The sequence below is a fragment of the Solea solea genome, chromosome 11, assembly GCF_958295425.1.
Source record: "Solea solea chromosome 11, fSolSol10.1, whole genome shotgun sequence".
Lineage (NCBI taxonomy): Eukaryota > Metazoa > Chordata > Actinopteri > Pleuronectiformes > Soleidae > Solea > Solea solea.
The window spans coordinates 8,991,863-9,019,738 of NC_081144.1; the positions used below are offsets into that span (position 1 = coordinate 8,991,863).

At 42.1% G+C, this 27,876-nt stretch overlaps 1 protein-coding gene across 5 annotated transcripts in view; it reads left to right on the forward strand.

Moving 5' to 3' along the window:
• The window catches only part of plekhg5b (pleckstrin homology domain containing, family G (with RhoGef domain) member 5b), a 63,943-nt gene extending 36,279 nt beyond the window's left edge, over positions 1-27,664 (forward strand). For all 5 annotated transcript variants that reach the window (XM_058643001.1, XM_058643002.1, XM_058643000.1 and 2 more), the window contains 19 exons: positions 5,147-5,288; positions 6,011-6,110; positions 6,315-6,375; positions 6,728-6,819; positions 6,922-7,058; positions 8,740-8,900; positions 19,972-20,163; positions 21,464-21,634; positions 22,948-23,043; positions 23,270-23,470; positions 23,656-23,766; positions 23,891-24,040; positions 24,138-24,275; positions 24,376-24,495; positions 24,665-24,797; positions 25,034-25,149; positions 25,274-25,431; positions 25,649-26,731; positions 27,194-27,664. In XM_058643001.1, coding sequence (XP_058498984.1) covers positions 5,147-5,288; positions 6,011-6,110; positions 6,315-6,375; positions 6,728-6,819; positions 6,922-7,058; positions 8,740-8,900; positions 19,972-20,163; positions 21,464-21,634; positions 22,948-23,043; positions 23,270-23,470; positions 23,656-23,766; positions 23,891-24,040; positions 24,138-24,275; positions 24,376-24,495; positions 24,665-24,797; positions 25,034-25,149; positions 25,274-25,431; positions 25,649-26,731; positions 27,194-27,203 — 3,372 coding nt within the window. In that variant the 3' untranslated portion in view covers positions 27,204-27,664. The remainder of the gene's footprint in view (positions 1-5,146; positions 5,289-6,010; positions 6,111-6,314; positions 6,376-6,727; positions 6,820-6,921; positions 7,059-8,739; positions 8,901-19,971; positions 20,164-21,463; positions 21,635-22,947; positions 23,044-23,269; positions 23,471-23,655; positions 23,767-23,890; positions 24,041-24,137; positions 24,276-24,375; positions 24,496-24,664; positions 24,798-25,033; positions 25,150-25,273; positions 25,432-25,648; positions 26,732-27,193) is intronic.
• The last annotated feature ends 212 nt before the right edge of the window (positions 27,665-27,876 follow it).

The window sequence follows — 27,876 nt, forward strand, 5'->3', positions numbered from 1 at the left end:
GCCTTGCAAAATTCTGACAAACTTTCTTCCACAGACTGTGCCATGTTCATTTGGACACTTTTGTAGTAATTAATATAACATATAACCAAGTAGATTTGCATTTATAGCTGTGGTGAAAAATAGGCAAACACCATTAACATACCTTTTTAATTTGTGTTTCTTATTTTAAAGCATTTGTTATTTACAGTTTTAGCTGTATACACTTGAACCTAATGCGATAAAGAGTGTGATTAAAATACTGCTGTGTCTTACTTTGACCCAGTCACCTTTTACACAAGAAGTGTAAGAAGATGCATTGTGAGAGAAACCATAGCCTGAGGCTAACATACCCACTTTTTCACTCCCCGACCTGATGCAAGTACACATGTGTGCATGGTGATGCATGCTATTACGTAAATCCTAGGTGTGCTTTGGCAGGACACACTGTTCAGGAGGGGCAGGCTAAGTGAGGTCAGAGAGGGGAAATCTGTCAGGTTGTAAACTGTCAGGAAGTTTTTAACCTGTGTATTTCTGGCTTGTGCAAAACCAGGAAGAACATTAGTCAGCAGTTCTTCTCACTGCTCAAATCTGATAGCACACTGGTGATGGATGTGTCTTGTATCACATTGAGTCGGCTCTGTAAATTTTGAAATTTCTTACACAATGAGTGATCAGCCACAGATTTCCCAGCTTGTGAGGATGTGGCAAGATGACAAACCTCATTTAAAATCTGCTTTTGCAGCTAAAATTGTGATCATGGTGAGAAAATGACTCCCACGGGTTCCATCCTAAAAATCAGATTTAAAACAATCAGATCTTAACTTTATATAATTGCCATGGTTCAATATCTTCAGCATCAGGTTTCTGGAGTCTTTCTTGTGCTATTTACAGGATAGATGTGATCAGACTCTCAGTGTATGATGATGGGTACAGTATGTGCTGTAAATTGCATGGGTATAGCCTTCATGTGTTGCGTGCTAGTGTTTGAGGAATTAAGTGTTAAGATAATAATCCTGCTTTACCTTGGAGGACTTCAGTCATCTTATTTCAAACAAGAACGGCTTTATTACAGCTGAAAGACTGGTGTAATGTTTGATGATACAGCCTTGGACTGGGCATGTCTTTGTTTGCAAGTCCATGTGTATGTGAGTGTGGTGTGTTTAGTATTTGCGTGTTAGCAGTGTGTGTGTGGAAGCAAGGAGTTATAAGCAGGTACCACGTGGCTTTGGATGTGCTAAGCTGAGACGAGGGCCACTGTGGGGCCAGTGTGTGTTCTCAGCTGTTGGTGTGTGTGTGTGTGTGTGTGTGTGAATGAATATGTGCACGCGAAAGCAGGCATGCATGCATGCATGCATGCAGTGTTTCATCTACACTGACTCATGCTCCCCACAACCTCACCACTAATCCAGGCAAATCTGCAAGGAGGCATGCGGGGAGGACAAATGCGGCACACACTCACATGACACATGTTGTCTTGCAAATTCATAAATTCATAGTGTGAGACATACATGTCTTCCCATCAGCTGTCCCACAATGTCGCCTCTTCTGCAGCCAGCTACATTTACATACGGCCTCCTCTGGTTGGGGTAAACTGATCCAGATCAAGATATCACAAAATACAGGATAATGAAATCCATGATGTCATCTTGATAGGAATGTTGTGTTTTGCAAAAACAAACACAGATTTTTCTTAAGGTAGCTGCCATGTGTGGCTATTAGGCTTTTCTAACTTTTATTTTTCCGTTTTGCACAGAACTTTTCCGTCATCCTACACTGCACTTGTTGCTCTTGTTAAGTGTCCGATATTTTCTTAACTTACAGCAGGACTGTGAACACCCCGACTTGGTAGTAAGGAGGCCCGCCCATCTGGACTATTGTCTTAATATGGCAGCTGGTTTACTCATAATTCTCTGGCCTGTCAGACTGTCTCCGCACCTCATAGAGAACATGCCACCTGTGTGTGATGGGACTTTTAACTCTGCTACGCGAAAATGTGTGTGCATGCATTGTCGTTGACTTCAGTGGGTGATGTTATTGCAGAATTCTCCGACTTGTGTGGTTCTCCCAGGAAGCTGCCTGTGCAAGCTGAGGTCAGTGAGTCAGTCACAGGGCAGACACCTAAATCCTGTGTTGAACATCATTGATTGAGAAATGTTTTCTCTTCCCACTGTGCTTATTAATGATAGTTACCACACATTTAGCACAAGAATAAACTGGATCTGACTCTGACTCTGGCTGAAAGAATGAGGAAGACCTGCCTGTAAACTTATTTCAGGGTTTTTTTTTGGCTGATGAGATTAAGTCAGTTCTTTAGCTGGTCTGTCCGTCCATTTTTCGGCCACTGTGGCCCAGAATGAAATATCCCAGCTGCTGCATAGATTTACATGAAATTCACATCCTCATCAGGAGGAATTGCTATAACTTTCCTCAATCTTCCTGCAGTGTTTCTCAACCTTGGGGTCTCACCCACATGGGGGTCGCAAGATAATTTCTGCCGGTTGCCAGATACATGTAGAGTAAAAAATATTTATTACTTTATTAAGCGGTTGCTCTATATGACTGAGACAATGTCAACTTTCTTGATCTGTAGCTGCTAAAAGCTCCACTCCACAGAAAGTGTTTATTCCCCGCTGATGATTAGATTACACACATATTGATTTATCAAGTGTGTTTTTGCCAGTAAGAGCTGCCCGTTGTAGCCAGTAAAAACCAAAACAAAGACCTGAAACATGCTAAAATGCTCCACAGAACATGGATCTGCAGCCTGTGTTCATGTGGTCCACTGACAACTTACACAAATCGATTTATAGTGGAATTAAAGGATAGTTGTGTCTTACTGCCATAGTTTTGGTATTATCAGGCTTGTGCGAATGCTCATACTTCTTACCTTGTTCATTTTGTTGTAGTGGTGTCATCATGTTCCCAGATCCCAGCAATTATTTTAGTAAGTGCAGTGTTATCATAAGATGACGGAATAATCGACAAAATGAAAATAAGGCCCAAGCTGTAATAAACTTGAATGATCCTTTAACCCCACTGTGTTTTTTTTTGGTGGAGATTATGTCATGTCCACCGCTGTAAATAAGGCCATCTTATTCTGTTCAGCCTTCGAGCTCATTTGTAACTCTTCTCGCTTCAGTCTCTTTCTATTTAAAACATTTCTTTCTCTCGCTGTGGTTGGGTGTCCGCTTGCCTTGGGTATTGTGACCCTGGGTGTATGACAGGAAGGGAGGAGTAGGTGGTGGTGGCGGCAGAGAGGACAGAGCGAGAGGGAGAAATAGGAGAAGACCCTGGCTGGTGGAGCTCAGTGTAGGCTGTTAAATCTCTGCAGGATCGTCAGATGGCTTTGACAGAGCACAGGCACCAATTAGGCTGCAAGATTAGGGGGGCTTTGTTCTTCTGAAAAGCTTTTGGATGGACCTTTTTTTCCTTCCTGCCTTGGGTTTATATCTTTACTGGGACTCCTCACCCTCCCTTAACCTTATCCCTCCCTCCTCTCCTCCCCCCATCTGTCAGGCCTTGCGACCTGCTCCTTAAAATCTGTGATTATACCTGGCTAGACATTGGAAGGACTGGATTAATGAGGCACTGTGGCTTGACAGGGGCACCTTGTAGAGCAAGATAGTGGGGCAACAAGTTGGATATTTACTGGGGTCCTGGGTGCCTTCTGGCATGGATGTGGAGACTCCTGCTCCGATCTGCAGAGGACAACGTTAGAGTATGTAAGTGGTGGGCAGAGATGGTCCATTTGCATAAATCTGAGTCACTTGACTGCATGTGTTTTGTGTGGGCGGAGCCGTCAAGATTTGTGTCCTACAACAATAGTTGCTTTTGGAAGGCCTGTATAATGTCATTTTTTCAGATGTCAACTATCTATAGTGTTTACATGAAAGCTAGACTCCTTAGCTTGCACTCCCCTGTTATGTCATCCTGAGTACATGGAAACAATGACAGGAAGTACATTAGAGGGACTTCCATTGTATCTCACCATACGTCCCCACTTCCTGAACCGGGTGTGGGAGATGGCGAGGGGAGACACGGGGTGGAGTAAAGAGATATCAAAGATCCTGCCCCATTGGTGAGGTGAGGGGGAGAGTTAGTGTAAACATGAAGAATAGAATACATGTAAACATGTTGATCTGGCTGAGCCTGCACTAAATTGTTTTACACAAAATCAGACTAACACACCCAGATAATGCAGATAAAAACTAGTGCATGTATATGTTCAATCAGACCCAAACTTGGCCTAAGCACTGCACATGTTCCACGGTTCCCAGTCTGGGCTTTGACCCAGAAATAAAGAACAAGCACATACATCGATGAAGAAGATAGCAGTAAGAAAAAAACATGGTGAAATCCAGATTTTTTTTAGGCTGAGTAGGAGACTGAGTTTATTCTTTCCCAGCACAAATAATTGAACATATTAAAGTTCAGACTCTGAGTGGTGCTTGACGTGGTACCAACTAGCTGCCAGCTAAAGTTGTTTTGGTCTAAAGCGGAGTGTGTCGCCACTTCATTCAATATATGGATTCCTCGCTAGTTGTTGTACAGTGAGACGAGGGCAGTAGTCCAATTTAATGGCGCAATAGAGCTACAACTGTAGTTCAGTTTAACTGTGCATGGAAATGTAATGCGTGTGTTTGTTTGTGTTTGTGTTCGTGCGTGTGCACACGTGCATCTCTGTCTGAGACAGTGAGAGATCCTTAATCCTGCATCCCTCTGCCACTTGGCGCCTTATCTCCAAAGCATTTGGTCTGGAAGTCTCCCAGTTGCTGAGCTGTGGTCAGTTTCATTGTCACCTCGGAATACAAAATTTGGATTATGTAAGGATAAGCCGTTCCCAGATCAGCACGCTGGGTGAAAAACTTACTTACTAGTCAATTGGTTGTCTCTCCACAAAGGGGGACAGATGGTGGAACGGTGGGAGTCACCAAACCACCGGAATGCCCACGGCAGCCTCTGTGGCCATTTAATTGTGGCAGAAACAATAGTGAGGCAGGGAGCTGTTTATTTCAAGTGTGGGACTGTTTTGCCCTTTTCACTGTGGCCCCTGTCTTTAAGCATGTTTTTGTATTCAAATAGGGGACCTTGTGTATTTGATATTTTTGTTGATCCGACTTTCTCTTGCCCCCCTCCTTCCATTCTCTGTGTTTGTTTCTGTGTCTAGGTTTGCCACCACCCAGACTGCCAAGACCTGAATAGCAAAGGCCCCCTACATCTGTGTGAGTCATGTGACTCGCGCTGCCATTCGGAGAACACAGACAACATGCACTTTGACCGGCACCCCCGATTTGACTTACAACCTCAAGGTAGACTTTTTCCTTTTGTCTCTATTTGGTATTCCCTCCTCTGACAGTGATGTCATACCCACAGCCTCATTACAGACTTTCGCTGTGTAAATATCAGGAACAGTTTAGTTTTTATTGGTGTCTAAATAAGGCGAAACACTTTCATCTCCCATATGTTTGATGGACATTAAAAGTTTGTGATTTGTGTGGACATCCAGTTCATAATAAAATAGTTACACTGTCACTGATGCTATTTTTTAAATGATTGTTAATCTAACATTATGTCTTCTCAATTACCGTTGGTGTTTATTTTAGTCCGAGTAAATTCATTTCGTTTAATTCTATTCTGTCAGCTTGACATTATTTTCATGTCTTATCACCTTGTACGTAGCGCGTTCTCTGTCATTATTATCCAGAACTGTAGCTGGGAAATGTTGACATCATTCTCAATCCAGTCCCTCTCCGATTGGTTGGCAGAGTGTTTTGTAAAAACAATTTTGCTCAAGTTTTGAGATATCCGTCTCTTCATTATTTCTGACTCCTAAAACACGCTTTGAATAAAATGTATATACCACTGTTGTATCCGTGTGGAGGCCGAAAACAGGAGAAGGTCTAACTATAACCAGAGTTAAGAGAGGAAATCTGTGTGAACCAACCCTTTACCCTTTTTAAGCTTGATATTAAAAATTGTTGTAGGTATTATCTAACAGAAGGAATGACTGTTGTGTTTTCTTAACCTTTAGCCTCCATCCTGGCTCGGAACGTGTCCACACGCTCTTGTCCCCCACGCACCAGCCCTCCCCCCGACCTGGAGGAAGAAGACGAGGGGAGCAACGACCGTGGGTCAGTAACCCTCAGATTATATCATGCTTGTGTTCATGTGTTTCTGATTCCCGTCTGTAATACTCATGTCTCCCCACTGCCATGAATTGTTTTCGTCCTGGTAGAGATTTTAATCAATTCTTTCTACATAACAGACCGATTTGCGTGTCTTGGGTTCTTTTATGTCTTTTGAAATATAATAATATGTATGTAACTGTCCTGCAGGGAACGCAAAACAGGGGGATTGAAGTTGGTGAAAAAGAAGCCACGGAGACGACACACTGATGTAAGGAAACAAATTAAAAAAAGTCCCATCATATGAAACCGCACTTCATTTCTGCTGGTTGAAAGATTTAACAAGATTTCTATGTTGTGTCACTCACATTTATTTGTAAAATCTTTTCATAAACAGTGAGTGATGCAAACAGAGGGTTGTGTAATATGAAAGCAGCCACCGTGATCCTCTGCAGCAGTGATATTATCTCCCAGGCTGCTTCGTGTCTGAGCCGGGCTGTGCAGTGAGAAGGAGCCCCCCTGTGGCTCTACTGGGAGCTCACACATACCGCACAAGTCTGGGGTCAGCCAGCAGAGGTGCAACCCGACCTGTGTAAACTAACTGTGCCTCTGTTCCCCTGCAGGACCCCAGTAAGGAGTGCTTCAGCCTCAAGTTTGATCTCAACGTGGACATAAACACAGAAATTGTACCTGCGATGAAAAAGAAAACGCTGAGGTGAGAGAAGACGGGAGATGTATCACAAGAGTTCGATGAGAAACATATCTATTGGCTTCTTCTTTTTGACTGTATTGTGTTTTCTCTGTTGTGTTGCTCTAGAGAGGTGCTAGGGCCAGTGTTTGAGAGGAAAGGAATTGAACTGTCCCGGGTCGACCTGTTCCTGGATCAGTCCAACACGCCTCTGTCTCTCAACTTCGAGGCTTACCGCTTTGGAGGACACTACCTCAAAGTCAAAGGTAAGAACACCTGGCACTAAAAGCTCCTCTTTCAGGGATCAGGGTGCATTCAGCAAAGGTTTTCCTGCTCTTTATATGTGTTCAGTCTTATTCACCAAAAAAAGTTTTATGCAGGTAAAATAAAAGTTAATGTTTCAACTTAACACTTAATGGTTTCCTGAGAAGAGGCACACAAAATTAAAGTATGTATATCATGGATAATGCTTACGTTTCAAATTTATTGCAATGCACTTTCAAATCATTACATTAAATTTCAAATAACATTTTTTCAGATTCAAATTTTGAAAGCAATTATTCAAATGGAGTAATTCATGTTCAGATATAAATAATTCAGTTTCAGTTCCTAGTGGCACGGATTTCCTCCCAGAGATCATCAATGTGCAGCAGCTTTCTGTTTTCCCCAGTTGTCTCCTGCATGAATATGTATTTTTACAGATTTATACAGATTAATGGCTTTCCAGTTCCAGGTCAGCTCCTGTAAAATAAACTCTATAAAACAGAGAGATTTCCAGACATCCAACATACATACAACCTGTTTTCTGGGTACTGTTAAAAGGCAGTGTATGCAAATTCGATGCAAAGTCTGAATAACCCTCACTGTCTTTCTCTGCTGAAACTCTCATTCAGTTTTACGTAAGTCAAATGTATTGAGTGAAGAAGATCTCAGGTGTCAGATGATCTTTATTTGTTATTTCTAACCCTGTTCTCATGATCTTTTTATGCAAGGCTGTGGGCATATTACCGCACCATAAACATGTCAAATAAATTATATTAAAAAAAATCAGTTACAGAAAGTGCTGATCCTCCCGCCTACAACATGAGTGAGGCTTTTAGTCGTGTTCTAAGCAGTGGTGATGTGTTTTGGACATTACACCACTATTTCCTGCCGCTTTTAACAATGACTGAGCAGAGCAGATGGTGTTTCCTCTATGACTCGAGTTTCTGACGAAAGGGAGTGGACTCTGTCACTGATTTGCTCAATCTTTTTATAAAACTTATAACTTGGAAGGGCGTTTTTTATTTGCCTTTACGCAGTCGATGCATCAAAGGCCCATTCAAGCATTAAGAGAGATCTGATTCCATGACTAACTGCTATTCTTTTGAAATTGTCACCCACCCGACTGGCACCTCTCGACCAGTCAGGATTTGCACTCGATCTGATTACACTTTGAGGTCAAGGGCAAACAGTCCACAGCTGTTGAGTCGTGTGACGTCTGAGAATCTGTTTTTATGTCGAAACACTTTGACTCATTCAAGCTTTGACACATGTCAAAATGAATAGATATTTGATATTTCTCTGTATCAGTGGTTCCAATCACATTGAGGTGAAAGAAGTGACCTGACTTGTTGAAACCACAGATAGTTTACAACTTTAAATTAGTAATAGTGTTGCTACAGGTCTGTTGGATGTGTAAATAAATATGCAGCCTTTCAAGGTGTTCTTTTTTTCCCTGTTTGTTCACTGCAGGTTTCAAGACAAATATAAAAAGTTCAAGAAGAAAGCAACCATGACTGTAAAAGTTTGGTTTTGGTACTGATGACTCAAACAAACATTGAAAAGACAGAACTTTTCTGGAAAGTTTGACCATAATTTCTTTCCTGTAGGAAAAAGAAAATACTAGGACTTAAAGGATTCCTTGTCCCAGACAGTTTCTCAAACACTTTTTTTCCTTTCTTTTAGCACGACCAGGTGATGAGCTGAAGGTGGAGCAGGGCGTGAAGGACATGAGGTCACTCAGCCTGCCCAACATGAAGCCAGGTCAGAGCCCCTACATCCTCACCCCAGGCAGTGAGAAGATGGAACATGGATCTCTGGGACGCAGAGAAAGTATAGATCTGCTGGTAAGTTGATGCTTGGCTTTTTGTCATAGTTCACGTGACGCTCCCAGTATAAACCACAAACTCTCTGCACAAAGACACGCCCTGTGTGTGACTCTCACTGTTTTTGCCACACCAATTCCATTTTCCATAACCTCACTCTATCTTCCTTCATTCCCATGATGCCTTGGGTTAGTGTACTATCTCATGGTAAGCCTATCATGACCTCATTGTCTGCAATTATCTTTATCTGTCCAACACGAACTAGAGAATGGTGGTTTTTTTTTTTTTATTTCCACTTCTGCCAAGCTGTGTCGTGTCTCTTTGTGTGCACGCTCATACATGCCAGCATGCTCAGTGCTGCCAACTGAACCCTTGAATTTCACATGATGATGATGAGCTCACTCAGGAACACGGTGTGCCACTTCATAGCTTCCTGCCGCTACAGGAAGTGGCTTATGAGAGGCTGACAGAGGCCTGCAGGATACTGATCCACTTGGCTGCCAAACATAGAGCTTGGAAATAGGGCAGACAGTCATCAGGTTCATGTACTGGCAAACTGTAAAGACTTGTGCTTCAGCATCAGGGCTGCAACTAAAGCTGGGGTCAGATTACAAGATGGCTGTTAAGTGTGTCACTGTGTCAAATTAGGGTGATTATAGAGTCGTAAACTCCTGCAATCTTATGGTCAACAGACATGTCAGTCCACACTCATGGCTCCGCAGTCAATCACCACTTGTCTTGAACAAACCTGGCGTTTAGAGTGTTGTGTTTGACATTGGCAGCCTCGGGTTCAGAAAGCTAGAACATGGTTTTTGTCCTGTTCCACCTTACAACAGCAAACCTTTGTGAACAGCATCATGTCTTTCGGCAGAATGCTGTCAGCTGTGTTCCTATGACACACAGAATCATTAGAAATATGAAATCAAATTGGTCAATGTCACGCAAGTTTAAAAAAAAAAAAAAAAGGCATTTCACATTTCTGTTAGGATGTAGTGAGGCTTTTTTTTTATTATCCGTTGTTACGCAGTTCTTGAAATAAAATGATCATTTGTTGTGTCTGATGCCGATTGATCATATCTGAACCCACCTGATAAAATCATCTTCTAGGTCAGTTTGTAGTCAGGCTGATTTTATTTCCCCCCCCCACCACAGCAGATATTCACCATATGTGATTTGGCAGAGATTATTACTACAGATGACGTTCCTGACACAACGTTTATACACTTGCGTGGATTGGGGGGGACTCAAACTGGCAACTGGAGCTGCAGCTAACGATTATATTCATAATCCATTAATCTGTCGACTATTTCTGGATTCACCGAGCAATCGTTTGGTCCATAAAATGTAGAAAAATATTGATCAGTGTTTGTCAAACCTGGAATGATGATGTTCTTAAATATTGTGTTTTGTCCACAAACGAAAATCATTCAGTTTTAATGATTTCTTTGTTATAGTATATTTAACAAGCGAAAACGATCAGAAATCTTGTTTTAATAATGAAAAGAACCCATAAAACGATTATCAAAATAGTTGACGATTAATTTAGTAATCGATTAATAATCGGTTATTCGAGTAATAGTTTCAGCTCTACTGGCAACCCTTTGGTCTCAAGCCAAGTTCCCTTTGCAATTGGCTATGTAATTTCAGTTGATAAATGATATAAAAATCGTATTATATGTTTGAATTGTTGCTCTTGTGCAGTAATTTTTAGTTTTTTTTGGCTTGTTCTAAAAAAATGTGATTTAAAAAGTACCTTTTCCTCTTCGTAACAGTGTTGTCATAAAGGCGAGTTGCGAAAGTTCCCTCCTGTGTGACCAGTGATGATGGGGCACTAATATTCACATGAACAGCTGTATTGTTTGCTGTTACATAGTGATACCAGATGTTTGGTCCAACTCGAAATCCTCATAATGATTTCTTTGAATAGAATGAAGCGCTTACATCCACAGTTTGACAAACCACATCAAACCACTTTGAAAAAAGCATCCGTGTTGTTCTATAGCCAAGTGAAAAACTGCGTCATCATTTTGTTTCTGTAGACTCTGAAAAGTGTGTTCTCATTTCTGGGTTTGGCGTTCGCTCAGTCGAGACACTTCTCTGTGGTGCACTACCCTTTTGGACAAGTGTCAGACATGTCACTGAATACACATGATGTAATTAGAGCCACTGATTTGTATTACGTACACTGTAAACAGACGTGTCGTCGTCGTTGTTGCCCTGGGCAAGGAAACAGTCACAGAAAGTATTTCACCACTGAAAGTCCTTAAGCTTAGTCATCCACTGAGTTATAGTGACACATTGTGTTTTGTTTTGTTTTGTTCATGACATCAAGTCGTTTGGCCAAAGGTTTTTACTGTGTGTTTTAATAATGCCATCAATGCAAATTATGACAATAGTTTCATCCTCAAGAGGGCAGTAATGAGCCGTTTGTGACACAGAGCTGGTGAGTTCAGGCAGAGTGCCCAGCACTAACCTCTTGACTTTTGTAGGATGACATTACTTGAAGGTGGAAGATACTTTATTGGACAAAACATGTAACATCATGGTGATACACATAAGATGTGTATAGAGCTAAAATGATATTTTGACACACATTTTGGCAAATATCGTGCCTCCTGCGATTTGAAAATTGCACTAGGCCGTATTGCAAATTCAATACAATTTTGTTTAATTGCTCAGCCCTAACCACCATCAATAGAGTCTGAAGGTTACAAAGTTGGAAATGGAAAAATAATGTCTGTTGTTGTTTAAAGGGAGGAGACGGAGGCAGTAACCTCTACCCCCATCTGGGCCTGGGGCTAAACCCAAACCTCTAACTGACCTATGGCTAGTCAAGATGCACTGTGGGTAATATAGGAACCACCATCTGTTGAATGACACACACATTGGTTTTCAATAATTCTTTTAGATGTTTATTATTCTGGCAGTGTTATAGGAGTGCTAACATGTTTATTCAGTATTAATTATAGTGTTTCCTCTGGATTTTTCAAAAATCTGGTGCTGTTGTACCAGTGTCCATAAGGACACCACAATGTACCCATATTTGTCCAAGTCAAAACATTTTTAAATTCAATAATTTTTTTGTCTTTTGTATCTTAATTTGCATGTATTGGTGCTCATTTGTGCAAGTTACGACTGACACATTGATTTTAATGATTATGTGAGATTTTGGAGGCAGTGCTCAATGCTGGGGAAACTCTGATTCTGTGGCTGTTGTGTAGTGAAAAGCAGTGTTTTCCTCTGAAAGTTAATTGAGTAGTTTGAAAAACAAGAATTCCATTTCTGGCTTTCAGTCTTTGTTTTATAAGAGCTGCATGCACATGAGGCCACAGAGTGTGGTGTTTGAGTCTCTATGGCAGCAGCTTTGGCACTCAGCATTAAATGCATGCGTGTCTTCTTTTTATGGAATCAAGGATTTTTGATGTTTGCCTGGTGACTGGATTCAAGGCTTGGCATGCCAGTGGTTTGTGCCAGGCTTCAGAGGGAACGCAGCAAACTCTTTTTCTGTATCTGGTGACTCTCTTGTTTGAATCAGGGTATTTCAAGTTTATTATTGCATGCATGTTACAATTTATAGCCTCTGGCAGCATTGTGATAGGCTGCAGAGAAGCTTTGATGATCCAGATTGATCATTTTACAATGGGGAGTCTCAGCTAAAGCCTCTGATTGGTCTGAAGCACATTCCGATCCTGCTGATAGTTCCCATAAAGCATTGCTACCCGCCTGTGCCACGCACTTTTGCCCCATCAGCAAATAATGCATCCTTTTATACCCGTTCAGTATCAGCAGTGTATCAAATGACCTTTGATGACCTGTTCAGCTTTTAACCCGACTCAGCATGTGACTGAAAAAATATGACACTGAAGAAAAAGTCTATATTGAGTTCCAATACATCATACAGGACTCATGTATGGCTGCAACGTGTTTTACAGTTGCATAACTTGACTAAACTATCACGACAAACCTGAAAGTATGTCATGGCTACAGCTGGGACTCCCCTTCTGTATGAGCTGCCATGGAAGTGACACATTTAACCTGCTTGGTGAGTTGTCATTCATCCCCTGAGCCATGGCTCCAGGATGTTTTTGCTCCACTGTTTTATTTTTTTCCATTGAGAAATGACGTCGCATTGAAGCAAAAGCAAAACTTCACACATAGGGGATACACACACATAACATATTGACATGTGTGTGGCTGAAGTGGGGAAAAAACATTAGCTTTTCCTCTTATTCATATTTCTGAGAAGAGAAAGTACAACAGATGGACGTTTACAGTCTGTACACTCATAAAGATAATGTCTGACTGTGTGGCATCATGTGATTTACACAAAAACAGCGCCTCAATCTTTTCTTTGCCTCAGTCTGACCTTTTTTTTTTTTTTATCACACACTCATCCATCAGTTGCCAGAGCAGAGTGAATACAACATGGAAGGAAAAATTACAGCTGCATTTCAGTTTTCAGTTGGATGAGTTTGGTTTTCCCACTGAGTTCATGTCTAGTAATGGATCCCTCATATGTGTGTCATTGCTTGCTCCCATTTTAAACTCTCTCTCTCTCTCTCTCTCTCTCTCTCTCTCTATATATATATATATAGATATATATATATATATATATATATATATATATATATATATATACACTTAATACTGAACAATACAGAAAAAGTTTTTTAATTATTTATGTATTCTCTGACCAGACAGATACAGCATGTACAGTTTAAAAATATCTATTCGCAGCTTTTCAAATATGAGGATTGTGTGTTTTTCCCTGTTGTATATCTCTGCAAATCTCTGAGTTTTAGATATTTGGTCACATCAAACTAGTTAACTATCTACCACTATTTGACAACAATGACAAACATGAAACAGATTAATCCAAAAAAACACCGCACTGCAGATCAACTGAATGAAAAGAGTTGTCAGTGTCGGCCCTTATTTACAAACCCAGAAAGAAAGCATAGGCTCCTGGCACTGCCACAGGGATGGAATAGTGTGTTCATCAATAGACTAAATCAGTAGATAATGATGTTTCATGATAGACAAGGCCCTGTGGCTAAAGACACACGGTTACACAGAGAGCCTGCATTTCAGTGAATGAGTCATAGACAGGAGTGGTGACAGTGTCTTGTTTTCACACTGTCTACATACTGTACCCAAAATACAATAACACATAACACAACTATGGTCTGTATTCAGGTCACACTGTTTTATATAGAAAGGCGGAAGACTTTAGCAAAATCTATTGTCTTTATTTATTTATTTACTTCCTTTCCAAAGTAGGTCATACATTTGGTTTCTACCTCATTATAAAACTGAGGTAGGTGTTCTGTGGTATGTTGCCACCTCCAACAGCCAAGTCTTCACTCACTATCTGACGCATCTCGCAGTGTCACAATGGAGACAATTGTCAAATTAAGACAGAGCCACTTTGAATGACAATGGTTGAATCAGTGGCAGTCACACGGGGCGTCATCACCACGTTTGATCTTGAAAGGTGAACTGAAAAAAAGGTGTTATAAACATACAACCATCAGTGCAGTGGGTCAATGGAGTGAGAAGGGTCAGTGACTGATTTGATAAGATCTTTGGCAAAAATAATTGCACCCATTCCACTACTGACATGAAAGGTTTAGACGGGAGTGACACAACATACATTATGGCTACACATGATGCAGTCATCCAGATGTCATCGATGAAATTGTATTAATTGTGTGTTATTGTAACATAAACATTTTTTTTGATTTTGAGTTTTTCAGTTTTTCTCTGACCAATTCTTACCTATCCACTCCGTTTACATATAATGTCAAATAACATTATTGATACAGTTAAAGTCACATTTTTCTCTCCTGTCTCATCACTAAAAATACATAATATGATTTTTTTCTGAATCCGTTCACCTTCTAAATACTCAGTCGTGTTCGTCCTGTGTGTACATGTCTTTAGGAGACTGTGTGGACCAATTGTCAAGCAAACCCAACTTTGTGAGGACATTTTGACCTTGTGAGGACATGTTGGCTGGTCCACACAACTTTAACAAGTTTTTTTAGGATCAAGACCTGGTTTTAGTGTTAGGCATTTAGTTGTGGTGATGGGAATGCATTATGATTATGAGTATCTAAACAAAGAATGCCAAACTAGCATGTTTTTGTGTGTGTGAGGGTGTGTTGAAGAAAGTAATTATGTAGTTGTTTCAGGTAATGTAATTTAGACTGATGTGTATTCCCATAAAGAGTGGGAGGGGCTACCAGTTGAGCAGCCTGAGGAGGTGTGTTGCTGTGTGAATGTGTGTTGGAAACACAAAGTACTTCCTCTATTGCATTAAAGTAGAGATTACTTACGGTCTAAACACACACCTTTATGATTGTTAGCTGTGTGACCGTTGGCCTGCCGCGAGGTTTATCTGCAGGATCAGGTCTGCACTCGCACTCATAAGAGAAGAAGCTGCAGTGTTTTACTTCTGCTCTGGATGGTGATTTCCTAGAAATGGATTCTAGCTGAGTTTTTATTTCTTTTGTCTTTTTTGATTAGTGGAATTTTTTTCCTTTTTTTCCCCCCATTTTCATTTTCATTTGTGGGGGAAATGGTTCGTTTTAGTCGCCTGTCGTCCTGGCACAGTTGGGACCTGCTGCATGTGGACTCTGCGATTCCTGAGTCACTTCCTACTGAAACAAGACCAAGTGACTGTCAGGTGAGAGGTTCACTGACATGATGATGTAGTGATGGCTGTGGCAATCAGCATCTTCAAACAAACATGTATGCTTTTTTTGTCGTAAGGATAATGTGCAGAATACACTCAGTTTCCAGTGTATTAGCTACACTTGATTACACTAAAGAAATAGTGCAATTTATTGCGTCCTGAGATAAATCATAGCTTTTGCGAAACAGAGCAGTTTCGAGTTTCTCACTCTATTAACATTGATATGGGGAAGCTAAATTATTGAAACACTGCTCCAAAATGATTATAAACTGGAATCAACACTACTAATTATTTTTAGATGGAGGTAATCATCAGTATAAGTTGCTTGGAATATATACAAATGGAATATATTTTTTTTAAATAATCTGTTGGATTAATTCTTATTTTATTTTTATTTTTTGCTTGATTCATTTAATGTCCTTTTACAGAGACCTTTCAGCTTTGACTAAAATGTTTGTTTGTTTGTGTTTGGGGTGACTTGTGATGATCACTGAGATTCCATTACGCTGGCTGAGACATTGATGTAGGTCAAGTAAAAGGAGCATGTTTTGTAAAAACTCTCCTCTCTCACCTCAGGCCAAAGGTTTGTGCTTGTGGTGCTGGTTGTCAGGACCTCGATTATTGGAACTAAAGTGACCTTGAAACATAACTCATGTGTTGACCACCGGGGGGTTTCTTTTAGTTTCTTTTTCCTGGATTAGCACACATGATGTGTGTGTTTGTCCTGTGTTTTGTGCGTGTGTTCAGGCTTTCAGAAAGGTCAGTGTCACGCTGTTTTCCAATCGTTAATCAACCTACCTGATCAAGGGGTGCTGTTATCAGTATGTTAACATAAAAGCAGTAGCATTGGGGCATAGGGAGAAGCGGGTCGGGTGAGTGCAATGCTGCTTCCTTTGTCACTGCTTATTTTAATACAATCCCTACCTGTTAAAAGTTTTTCTCCCGTCCAGTCCAAGGTTAACGCCACAAACCACAGTGATAAGATAAGGCTGTGAGTGCACACTGGGCTTGATATCATTAACCTGACTGCTCCCCTCCTGGCCCAGTGCACAAGTCGCAGTTTTTCCCAGATTTGGAGGCTTTGCAACTAAAGCGAGCTCAGAATCTCGCTGACCTCTGTTCTGACAGACAGGTTTACACAGGAGGCACAAGGGAAAACCTTGTAAACATAATTAGTTTGGACGACAACACAAGAGCAGGTTAGTGTTTACTCTGAGGGTATATTTGCTTGGGCTGTAGTATTCTCCTTATTACAACTAACTCTAATTACTGGAGATTTATGACTACATTTGTTTTATTAAATTGCTGGTTTTTGTTCTATTCGGTATTAAAAAATTGATCAACAGGCTGTAACCCCAAAATATTCAGATGTTAAACAAAAACCTACAGATTAAACAACCAAAACAAATGTTTCTACTGTATTGTCACAACATTAGGAGTTTTGTCTGCCGTGTTGTCAGACTTCTCTGCTGCTCCTGGAGGAGAAGGCGGTGGAGCTTATCTACTCCACATAAGCAGCCTATTACATGTGTTGAAACAAGCAAGTAAACAAAGGGAATTTCCCGTTCGGCCATTGTCTGGCCATTTCGCTCCTTGTTTTGACCAACTCACAATCCATTGTTCAAAGGTCTCCACGCAAGAGAGCGATTTGAGATAAGAATAATGGACCAACTTTAAAGTAATAGTAAAGAATTAAGCTATTTAAGCACCCCATCCGTTTCCAGTCATTCTGTAATTTTCTTGCTTTTATTCGGGTAATTGCTTGAAATGAAGGCTAATCTGGTGGTGGCGGTAAAGAAGCAGAATATTGCAGTGGAAAAAACGTATGTGGTATGTGTGCATGGGCATGAGTGGTTAGTTTATTTCTAACTCTGTGCAGCCAGCTCAGAGGATTTTGCATTTCTACAAACACCAGGATGTATATGTTTGAACCAGGGAGCTCCTTACAAGCTGTCACTCTGACTCCACCTCCAAATATTCCCATCAACCTCCTCTTTATGCCCTGGCCCTGCCTCTCCTTTCCTGCTCGACACAATGAGGCAGGATCTTCCTGGTTGCTATGACTTCAGGCCAGTGCCTGTATGAAATGCAAGCAGACTGGGTGCCTCAGTGAGAAGGTTTCACCACAGCAGGACAGGACACAGATACATCCCGGTTCAAAAAGAAGCTGCAGTCAGACTCTACAGGACACAGCAGTCGGACACTGGTCTCTTTGGGCAACCAGGACCCCGTCAGCTGGAACGGGACTTCTCAAGATACAGTCTTGTTCAACACCAGTCTCTTGATCTCGGGATAAGTGTCACAGTCGTCACTCGGCTTCTTGGACTCTCTAGCCATCGTAAGTGTGGATGGTGAAGACGACGTGGATGTGTATGTTTTACTGTGGCGAAGGCGAAAAAGTGGAGACGTGAAGTTGACAGAAAGAGAGAGGGAGAGCAACAGCTGGCTCCAGAATGGGCTGTGATCCATGAATCCAATTGAAGGATTACGATGGTTTTTGTTACTTTTGACATGCCTCTGGTTTCAATGGTGAGCACTGTTAATGTGGTGGGAAACTGTTGGTAGCCTCTGTGTGATAACAATTACAACCTCCTGACCTCAACTTGTGTAGCACTGTGTGACTTCAAAGATGCATTTTTTTTAGGATTTTTCCAACTTTTCTACATGTGTATGAGCTTTTTTTTTTTTTTACAACAAAAGCATCCTTATTAGAAAAAAAACATCTTTTCTTTATCAGTCCTCTGATGTTTCTCCCAGCAAACTGCAGCTCTTTGTTGAGTGCTGCCACGTACAAAGTGGTTCACTCATTAGTGCGCTGGCAGAAGCACAGGGTCCAAGTGTTCCCTGTTTGTCAGTGGGGACTGAAGACTTCCTGACACCTGTGTGTTTTCTTTCTTAATTCTGGGATATCCCCACTAACACATCTCTAAATCTGTCCAACCTCCTTTCTCTTAACTTCCTCTAAATCTCCTTTCTCCACAGTTTTTGTTTTAAATCCAACATGTTTGTTTTGCAGTTACGTTACTCTCTCCTTTGGTAATTATTCACAAAGGAAAAAGAGCTAAAAGCCGTTTCAAACCTTAAAGGACCCCCCATTCAGATTTACTATCATGTCATGCAGCTCAGTAAAGGCCACTTGAGGGGCTTTTACTATAGTTAAGTGGATTTGCAGAAAGCTCTGGGGACATTTGTCCTAAAATGGGAGCCTGTGTAATGCAGAACAGTTTGACTAGTGCTCATCATAATATTTACATTTTTTTTTTTTGCCTACGTTTTCAGTGTCACACACTGTTTATTTTGATAAGCCTTTATCAGTAGTTTCAATCAAGGTAGTTTACATCTGAAAGCTGTGAGACACGTTCGCAAAGGTTCTGTTTTTCACTGTCTGCGTGTTCATGCTGTTTGTTTCTGGTGTTTGAAAAGGCCGTTTTATTGAAGGATGTGGAAGGCAAACAATATCCAGGCTCCGTCACAGAGTTTGATTTACTCCCACAAAGATGTGTAAACAGTCTGCCTATGTATGTAGAGTCGTTTGAGCTCAGTTTCTGGTTGGTGGGGGCCCGTACTTGCAGCCTGAGTAAAGGTGATATTACCATGTATGTGGAGTGAGGAGGAGAGAAAATAAAAGTCTGTTCAAAGCCTTTTGTGGCCTCCAGAGGAAGCTGCGAGAAAATCTGATAAATGTGCCGAAGTGATGTCATGATGTCTAGCAAAGTGTTGTTATTAGATTGTGCATATGTTTGTGTTTCGGGGGGGGGGGGGGGGTCAGTAAAAGAATTTGGCTGGAATGGCCGGTCAGTTTCAGAAACGGTGTCAGTGTCCTGGAATGTGAGCGGCTCCTCACAAATGACACTAACGACGAAAACAACTGCTTCCTCAGATACTGAGGTGACTCTTGTTTGTTTGCTTTTCTGGCGCTCGTAAAGTGGGCAGAGATTGCCTGAGTAAGGGCGCACAGCAGGGTCTGCTGACAGGGTAACAATAGATGGGGGGGGTAGGGGGTGGGGAGCAGTGGCCAGACCCAGGTCATCTGTTCTTATGGAACAACCTCCTGCCTGCTTCTTGTGATGTAATGAGCCTTCACCGCGAGGAAGTGGAGTCCTTCCCTCTCCTGTTTGTGTCTGACCATTAGGATAGCTTTAATAGTCCCACTGATGTCATCCTTCACAAAGAATTCCCCTCTGATTTCCTGTTTGTTCCATCCTTGCATATTTCTCTCGCCTTCATTGTCTCTTTACATCTGTCTAACTGGAAACTTTAGTATTTCCCACTGAGACGATAAAATGATCCACTGCCACTCATGCATTGTGTTCTTTCATTTTCTGTTTTGTGCCCTTTCATTGTTCCTTTTCACAAGGGATAAATATTATAATGTCACTGTGTCTGTCCTGTCAGGGTCAAGCACGTCGAAGGAAGAACATGACAGAGTACCTGGGCGAGACGAATATCCCGACCCCAGATACTCTGGGACAGATCGGTGGCTCGCTGCCTGGTGTCGGTGCTGGGCCCGACAGCTGGAAGAATCGTGCTGCCAGTCGCTTCAGTGGCTTCTTTAGCTCCGGTGCTGGAGCGGGGCCCTTTGGCAAGGTAACACTAATCAGACAGGCTGTGATTTCAAGTGAAGTGGTACTCTTCCTTTTGGGTAGACTGACTACAATTTGTCCAGACATGTCTCACATTAAGAAAACGTTTAAAGTATAAACAAAACAGTAGCACACAGCAGTGGGAGGAGGTCAGAGGACCAAATCCCCCGAGTCCAACTGAGGTCATTTCCCCTCAAAGTCCCCTGACTGGTTGGCTGACATACTTTCCTGCCAGCAGCTCTGGAAATGACGAGGTAGAGGAAAAGCTTTATGCTTACTTAGTTCCATCCATCATTTTTCTGGATGAAAAACAACACTTGGTTCAAAGGAATAGATCCTGACAGTTGGAGTTAGATGAGAGAATCAAGACCACTCTTGCATCTTCCAGCAGTTGCCCAGCTATGCTGAACACAAAAACTGGAGACAGAGGGAGACTCTGAGATGTATCCACCCACTAGCACCGTAAAGGTCACAGTTGAATGCAAACGCAAATAAGCTTATATCCCCAAACGTCAAACCTTTTGCTTCTCTATCAGCGTTTTTCTTCCCAGTTTTTTTTTATTGTATGGAGTCACACCTACACACACACACTCCCATCCTGCTCGTCCTCCTGAGGTCACATCCTGCACAATAGCAGATGTCAGATGGAGACAGTATCTGTCAGTCACCTGTCAGTACTGAGCTCATCTCTATTCACCCTGTATGTTCCCTTTAACCCCTTCAAGTCCTGAGATCCTCCACCGGGACCTGGACCTCTGCCCGTCTCTGTATGTCAGGGTTAAACGACTACCAGACCCTCCTGTCACAAATCTTTGAAAAGCAAAAGATTTCAACATTCTTTAGGCTTGCATTTCATAGATTTTACCTCTATTTTTATATTTCTAATGCTTATATTAGTGGGTTTTTTTTTTACTGTGGATTTTTTTAATACACAGAAATGTCTGTGATTCTGATCCATTGCTGCAAATCTCCATCTCCTCCAAGTTTTAGCTCTCCTCACCCCCATTCCCTACTCTGTCTTCTTTTGTTAAAAAGGTCTCAATCCGCAGAGCTCATTTTCATAATTACATAAGAGCTGTCAGCTGGAACAAAGACCTGAATAGGAGCCACAGTTGGATGCAAGAGTTAAGGCGCTGGAAAGTGCTGGGTTTATATGCTAATGCGGGGACTCTTGCTTCCTTACAGTTTTAATGTAACAAGACACAGAAGTGACATTTACTTACACATCTCCTCTCACTGTCATCCTATCGGGTTTGTTGACACTAATTAGGCTTGTGTCTGTAATTGTTCTTGTCTCATCACAGGAGGTGGACCGTCTGGATCAGCTCCAGAGCAAGCTCCACTCGTACATGTTGTTCGGGCTGCCCACGGCGCCGCGGCAGCTCTCCTTCCACCAGGACTCCTGGGAGGGGGGGGAGGAGGAGACCAACCTGGCCCTGGAGGACAGCTGGCAGTTACTACTGGACAACTCAGAGGTGCACATCATGACACAAAGACACACATGCCTGCTGTTAGTAAATTAGATAAAAAAAAAAAAAAAATGTAATGAAGTTACATTAGTAAGTTAGTAGAAACATTTTGTTAAAATGTGTAGTAGTGCTGAAACAATTAATTATAAAAAATAATTGACAGATTAAACGATTATGGAAATAATCGCTAGTTGCAGCTCTAATGTGTAGCATTGAATGATAAATAAATTAAAAAGTGGAGATAAATAGCAATGACCACCACTGCTTAGATCTTAGAAGTATGGTGTTTTATTCCATTTATTGTCTAAAATAACAAATCAGCAATTAACACAACTCAATATAGCATTCATAACCAAAACAAGTTACAGTAAAGATGATGTATCCTTAACATTTAACAGGAATTCTGTATATTAGTGATGATTCTCAGGTATCAGTCCAATTCTGGTCAGAGTCACTTTACTTGATATCAGAAGGACCAAAAAAGGACAAAAAAAAAATCCTCATATAAATACTTCACTGAGCACCTGTAAAACAGTAAATAAAAAGCATCAACTTGAGTCATGCTCAGGGCTGTACACAAACATTTAAAAAAAACAACACAAACAGAATTGTAAGAAACAAAGAAGTTACGAAAGTAAAAGAAAAGTTTAAGAAGTAAAAATGTTTTGTAGTAAAGTAAAAAGAAACTGGTCCCCTTTACTCTACTTACTTTAGTCCTTCATTACCGGCACACACACACACTTACATCTTGCTTCCTGACATCGGACTCTACTTCCTTCTTGTTTATCTTCCCCTCTCCCTGATGACTGTGGCGAACAAATCACTGAATTATTGCACAGTTCCAGTGTCATGCAGCTGTTAATGTGTAAACGACCAATCAGTCTAGTTAGATTTGAGAAACAATACCACTGCTCAGCTGCGACGCAGCACCTCAGACTGCACGTTCATATCTGGAGGTTTGTTACACAAGTCCTTTACAGACAGCAGCACGTATGATTTCCCAACATTTTCCCTCTAATCAGATTGTTGATGTGAACTACTGGAACATACCAGAGCACTGCCAGCAGCAAGTTATTTAAGGTTATGTTTATATGAGTATGGCTATATATGACAAGGCCGTGGTCTGACGGGAATAAGTCATTAAATAACACAGCCCACCTCATTTATTAAAACAATAATAATTCTCTTGAACTTTCATCCAGCTCTGGCGTCTAGTTTCCTGTGAACAAGTATTACCTTTCAGGGTTTCTGTAACTCATCATCAGCATATGTTGTTATATTTATTAATATGACGTGTGTGTGTGTATTTGTGTGTACAGACACTGACACGGCGCCAGTTTCACCAGCAGGAGGCAATATGGGAGCTGCTGCACACGGAGGCCACCTACATAAAGAAACTTCGTGTCATCACTGATGTAAGTGTACAGCGGTCGCCGTTGCATAAGACGAACTGGCTTCTGTTCTGTGACTGTCACGCACTGAACCTGTTGTTAAAGTCTGACAAGTAGAGAACATATAATCTTTATGATAACACACTCAGCTGTTGTGATTTACCCATGAGGCTGATAACCTTCACCTTACAGAGGGCTCCATATCAGCTGAGCGTCGCCTGAGCATTTTCTTACGGGTCTCTGTTTGCAGCTGTTCCTGTGCGTCCTGCTGAACCTGCAGGAGAGCGGTCTGCTGACGGAGGTGGAGCCCGCCAAGCTGTTCAGCAACATCCAGGAGATTGTCCGCCTCCACACGTCCCTGTGGAACCAGGTCATGCTGCCTGTGCTGGACAAGGCCAGGCAGGAGCGGACTTTGCTCGACCCCACTGACCTCCACCATGGCTTCATGACAGTAAGTGATGTCTGCAGATTTGTCTGCACGACTGCTCTGTATGAGCATGAGGAAAATGTGCAAGACAGACGTTCTCTTGGTTAACCATTAGATAATCTCTATTTCTCTAAAAAACTAACTAAGAAATACAATGCTTTTGTTGCTGTAGTAATATCTGTGATGCGTGATTGTTTGTGTGTCTTCAGTTTGGCTCCAGGTTCCAGCCCTATATCAGGTACTGCATGGAGGAAGAAGGCTGTATGGAGAACATGCGCACACTTCTCAGGGACAACGAGCTCTTCAGGACCTACGTCACGGTCAGTTCCATCTGCTCTCTCACCTTAAAAACCAGTATCTATGAGAACACCATGTTCTGTATTTTTCTTGAGTTTTCTGGCACATTAATGTTTAATATCCTGTCTTTGTTTTGGTTCAATTCAGTGGGCAGAGACTGACAAGCAGTGTAACCGTCTGAAGCTGGCTGACATGTTGGCAAAGCCTCACCAGAGACTTACCAAGTATCAACTCCTGCTGAAGAGTATTCTCAAGAAGACCGACGAGCCCTCGGCCCGTGACCTCATCAGTAACATGGTGACGATTTTAATAGCACGCAGAAACGTAATGTTGAGTCACCTGTTGTGTTTAGTGCGAACGTTAATGTATTATTGTGTTCCTCCTCCTCCTCAAGGTGGCCACAGTCGAGGGCTTCATCAACAGCGTGGACTCCCAGATGCGACAGCGTCAAGAGCAACAGAAGCTTGCCACCATCTCTGCCCGCATTGACTCCTATGAGGCTGTAGAGGGCAGCAGTGAGGAGGTGGAGAAGGTCAGAAAGGCTTTGCAATTCTTCACAAAGCTCCTTCAGTCTGATGTGAAACATCGCGCAAGATTTCGCTTCATGCTTTTTGTCTTTTTTGTCTTTTCAGATCCTCAAGGAGTACAGCCACTTTGACCTCATGGCTCCCATGAGGGGGGTCTCACCAGAGGAAACCCGGCAGCTGCATCTTGAGGGAGCGCTAAGGATGAAAGAGGGCAAAGACAGTCGGGTAAGAGCGACTCACATGATGGGCTCTTATCTTTATACGCCTGCTTTTTCATCACTTTGCAGTCAACCTCACATGTCTCATAAAATGATCAACACGAGAAAACACGTCATGTGTTACTGTCAGTAGTTTCACAAAACAACGCCTAAAATAAAACTTAACTTTCCTGTAGATGGACGTCTACTGTTTCCTGTTCACTGACCTGCTGTTAATTACCAAGCCAGTAAAAAGAGTGGAAAAAGTCAAAGTCATCCGACAGCCACTCCTCATGCACAATGTTGTCTGCAAGGAGCTCAAAGACCCTGGTGAGTCATTAACACAGATGTTGCACATTTATTGAGCACATTTTAAATCATCTAGTCTACAAAACAATTGAAAGTTAATGTGAATGAAATGAAATCGACTGCTGATGTTCTATTGAATTAGGTAACCATTGTCAGCTAATGTACCGTGGGGTGTGATGATGTTAATTACTGATTTCTTGTGCCGTATTTTCAAGTTAATGCTGATTTGTGTGTATTTTTTTTTTTTGCATCTGCAGGATCCTTCATCCTCATCTACCTCAATGAGTTCAAGAGTGCAGTGGCAGCCTACACTTTACAAGCCAACAGCGCCATCCAGGGGCGCAGCTGGATCGATGCAATCTGCAACGTCCAGGTGAGAGAGTTGGTCTATATGATCGAAGCATAACTCTTGATCCACAGTGTTTTCTATTTCAAAATAAAAACCAGCTGCTATAGTTTATTATAAACTAATTAAATGTGGTTGAATTATGTGACAGAACCAGCTCCACAGGCTTCGCTCTGAGGAGGTTGTCCGACAGCAGAACAGGCTGAAGACATGCACAGGTGAAGGGGAGGAGGAGGAGGAGGAAGACGAGAGCAGCAACTCTACCGCAAGTTCCCCGTGCTTGCGGCACAATAAACAGCAAAGCTTAAGGTATTATTCTGTCCAACTCCTTTACAAATTGCACATAAATGTCTGCTGGCTTTAATGTCTTGTTGAATGGGCGGATTGGTAGTCTTATATAAATAAAATGGATAAATGCATTACTCTAAAATGCTGTATTTTTTCTTATAAATGGCTAATGAATGCAACCCCACTTGTTATGTTATGTTTGTATTGTTGTTAATAAAACTCACAAATATGCTTTCAGTCAATCGGATGGTTCCACTGAGACGCTGTCAGTGATGGACATTGACGAGCCAGGAGAAAACAATGAGGCTCCTGCCTCCAACATGAACCTGGAGAGGACCACTAAAACAGACTCAGACTCTGATGCGTCTCTACAGTCTGAGGGTCCTGAGGTCCAGCAGTCTCAGTCCATGAGCGTCCACAGTGCCCACTCCACTATTTACTCTGAGCACGATCAGGAAGCACAGGCTGACGGCGAGGAGCTGGACCCTCAGTGTCGCTCTCTCTCCATGGACAGCGCTTATGGCACGCTCTCTCCTGAATCCCTGCTGAGAGAATTACACCCTCAGCCTGGCCAAAGTGAAGGAGAGGAGACTGAGGAGGAGGAAGGAGAGGAGGAAGAGCAGGGAGGAGGAGATGTTGATGAGGTAGAAGGTGAGCAGGAGGAGGAAGAAGAAGAGGAAGAAGCAGCAGAGGAGGAGGAAGACACTGCCTCATTGGGGTCTCAGCTGTCAGTAATCCAGTCCTCTAAACCTCGCCGGTGGCCTCATGTTCAGTCACGACTGGACTGCCTCCAGAGGTTGTCCACTCTGTCCTTATCCCGCTCTGAGGACAATCTCCTCCAGCGCGTCCACTGTAAAACGCCCTTGACACACAAACTCTCACTTGACACCGAAGAACAGGGCCAGTCAAAATGCAGGGACAAGAACACGTCGACGCTGGCACACAGTAAGAGTCTGTCAGAACTGGGCCAGAACTGCGTCAAGCTGCTCCCCAGTGACCTCCAGCAGTCTGAAGACTGCTTGGGCATGACCGTGCCGTCTGACAAAATCTGTGCCAGCCTGAGGAGGGCGGAGGCCAGGCACAGTCACAGGGCGCCAGCCGGACAATGTCAAGACAATGTATCGCAAAGCAATACTTCGGATGGGGAAAGCGCTCCGTCTGCCTGCGTAGACAGGAAAAACCAGACAACTGCCGACAGTGAATCAGGGGAAACGTCGCCCAAGAAGAGGAAATCTCCAGCCCAGCAGCACAAGAAGCTGACATTAGCGCAGCTGTACAGGATACGCACCACTCTTGTCCTCAATTCCACACTCACTGCATCGTAAGTATATTGATCCAAAGACACTTTATTAGTTGATATTCGAGGGAATTTGCTTTGGTCTTTAACAAACGATGAAAGAATTCTCAGGATCAATAGATGTTAACGCAGTTTACGTTAAAAAAAGTGAAAGGATGATAAAAAAGAGAAAGGAGACAATACAATATACAAATTACAATTTTAAACGGTGATATAAAAACATGAGACAAGATTACATTTGTCACAGCTTCTTGGAAGTTTTTGTCTTAATAAAACAAATGAGATCAAATGTGTTGATAGGTTATTATTAGCATTGCTGTTAAACAGATTTTGGTATAAAAAATGGTGGCGATCTTTGAACGCTGAGCAAGAGAGTGAATCATCAGTCTCCCTCAGTGTAAAAGTATTTATTTAATTTTAGGCAAACTGCCTTAACTTTGAGTCATACTTTTGGTATTAATATCTCTATTTATTCTTCTTCTCCAGGGAGGTATAACCACTGTTCTAAACAGCTGACCAGTGGAATGCGGACGTCATAAGGAACAAGGACGTGTTTTGCGTGGATGGACTGAATTTCTTGAGACACAGATGCACTCTCTCTCTCTCTCTCTCTCTCATACTGTGCTCTCCTTTCCTGTTGCTTTTTGGACTGTGACTCGACCACTTTAAGATCCTTGTGTTTTTCCTTTGCTGACGCACTGGTTCACAAACGTTCCTGAAATGGGAAGGAGAGGCAGAGAGACGTTAAATTGCTTGCACTTTGCAACGGAAGTAGTGTTATAGGGGCTGGGACCTTAGGGTGGACTGGGAGAGTGCGCAGGGCCTTTGGGTGTGCTGCCCCCTGCAGGGTGAGGAGCCATCTGGACGTAAGCCTTCAAAATGTATCGGCAACGGAGAAGAGTTGAGGCTGAATCCTCTTTAAAAAAAAAAACACTCTCTGCTTGTGGATGAAACAAACCACAGCACCTAGGATGTCCTCCTAATATTTGTACTACTCCTGGTTTGAAAAGAGAAAAAAAAATGAAACTTGCACAGTTATCTTTGTTGAGTAGAAGTATCACAAAGGAGTGAAATTACATTTACAGTCACGATGATTTTGAATTTATTGTTTGTATCGATGTTTGTGTCTGCCTGTATTCTAATGTGCATGTGTGGGTTTGAATGTGTGT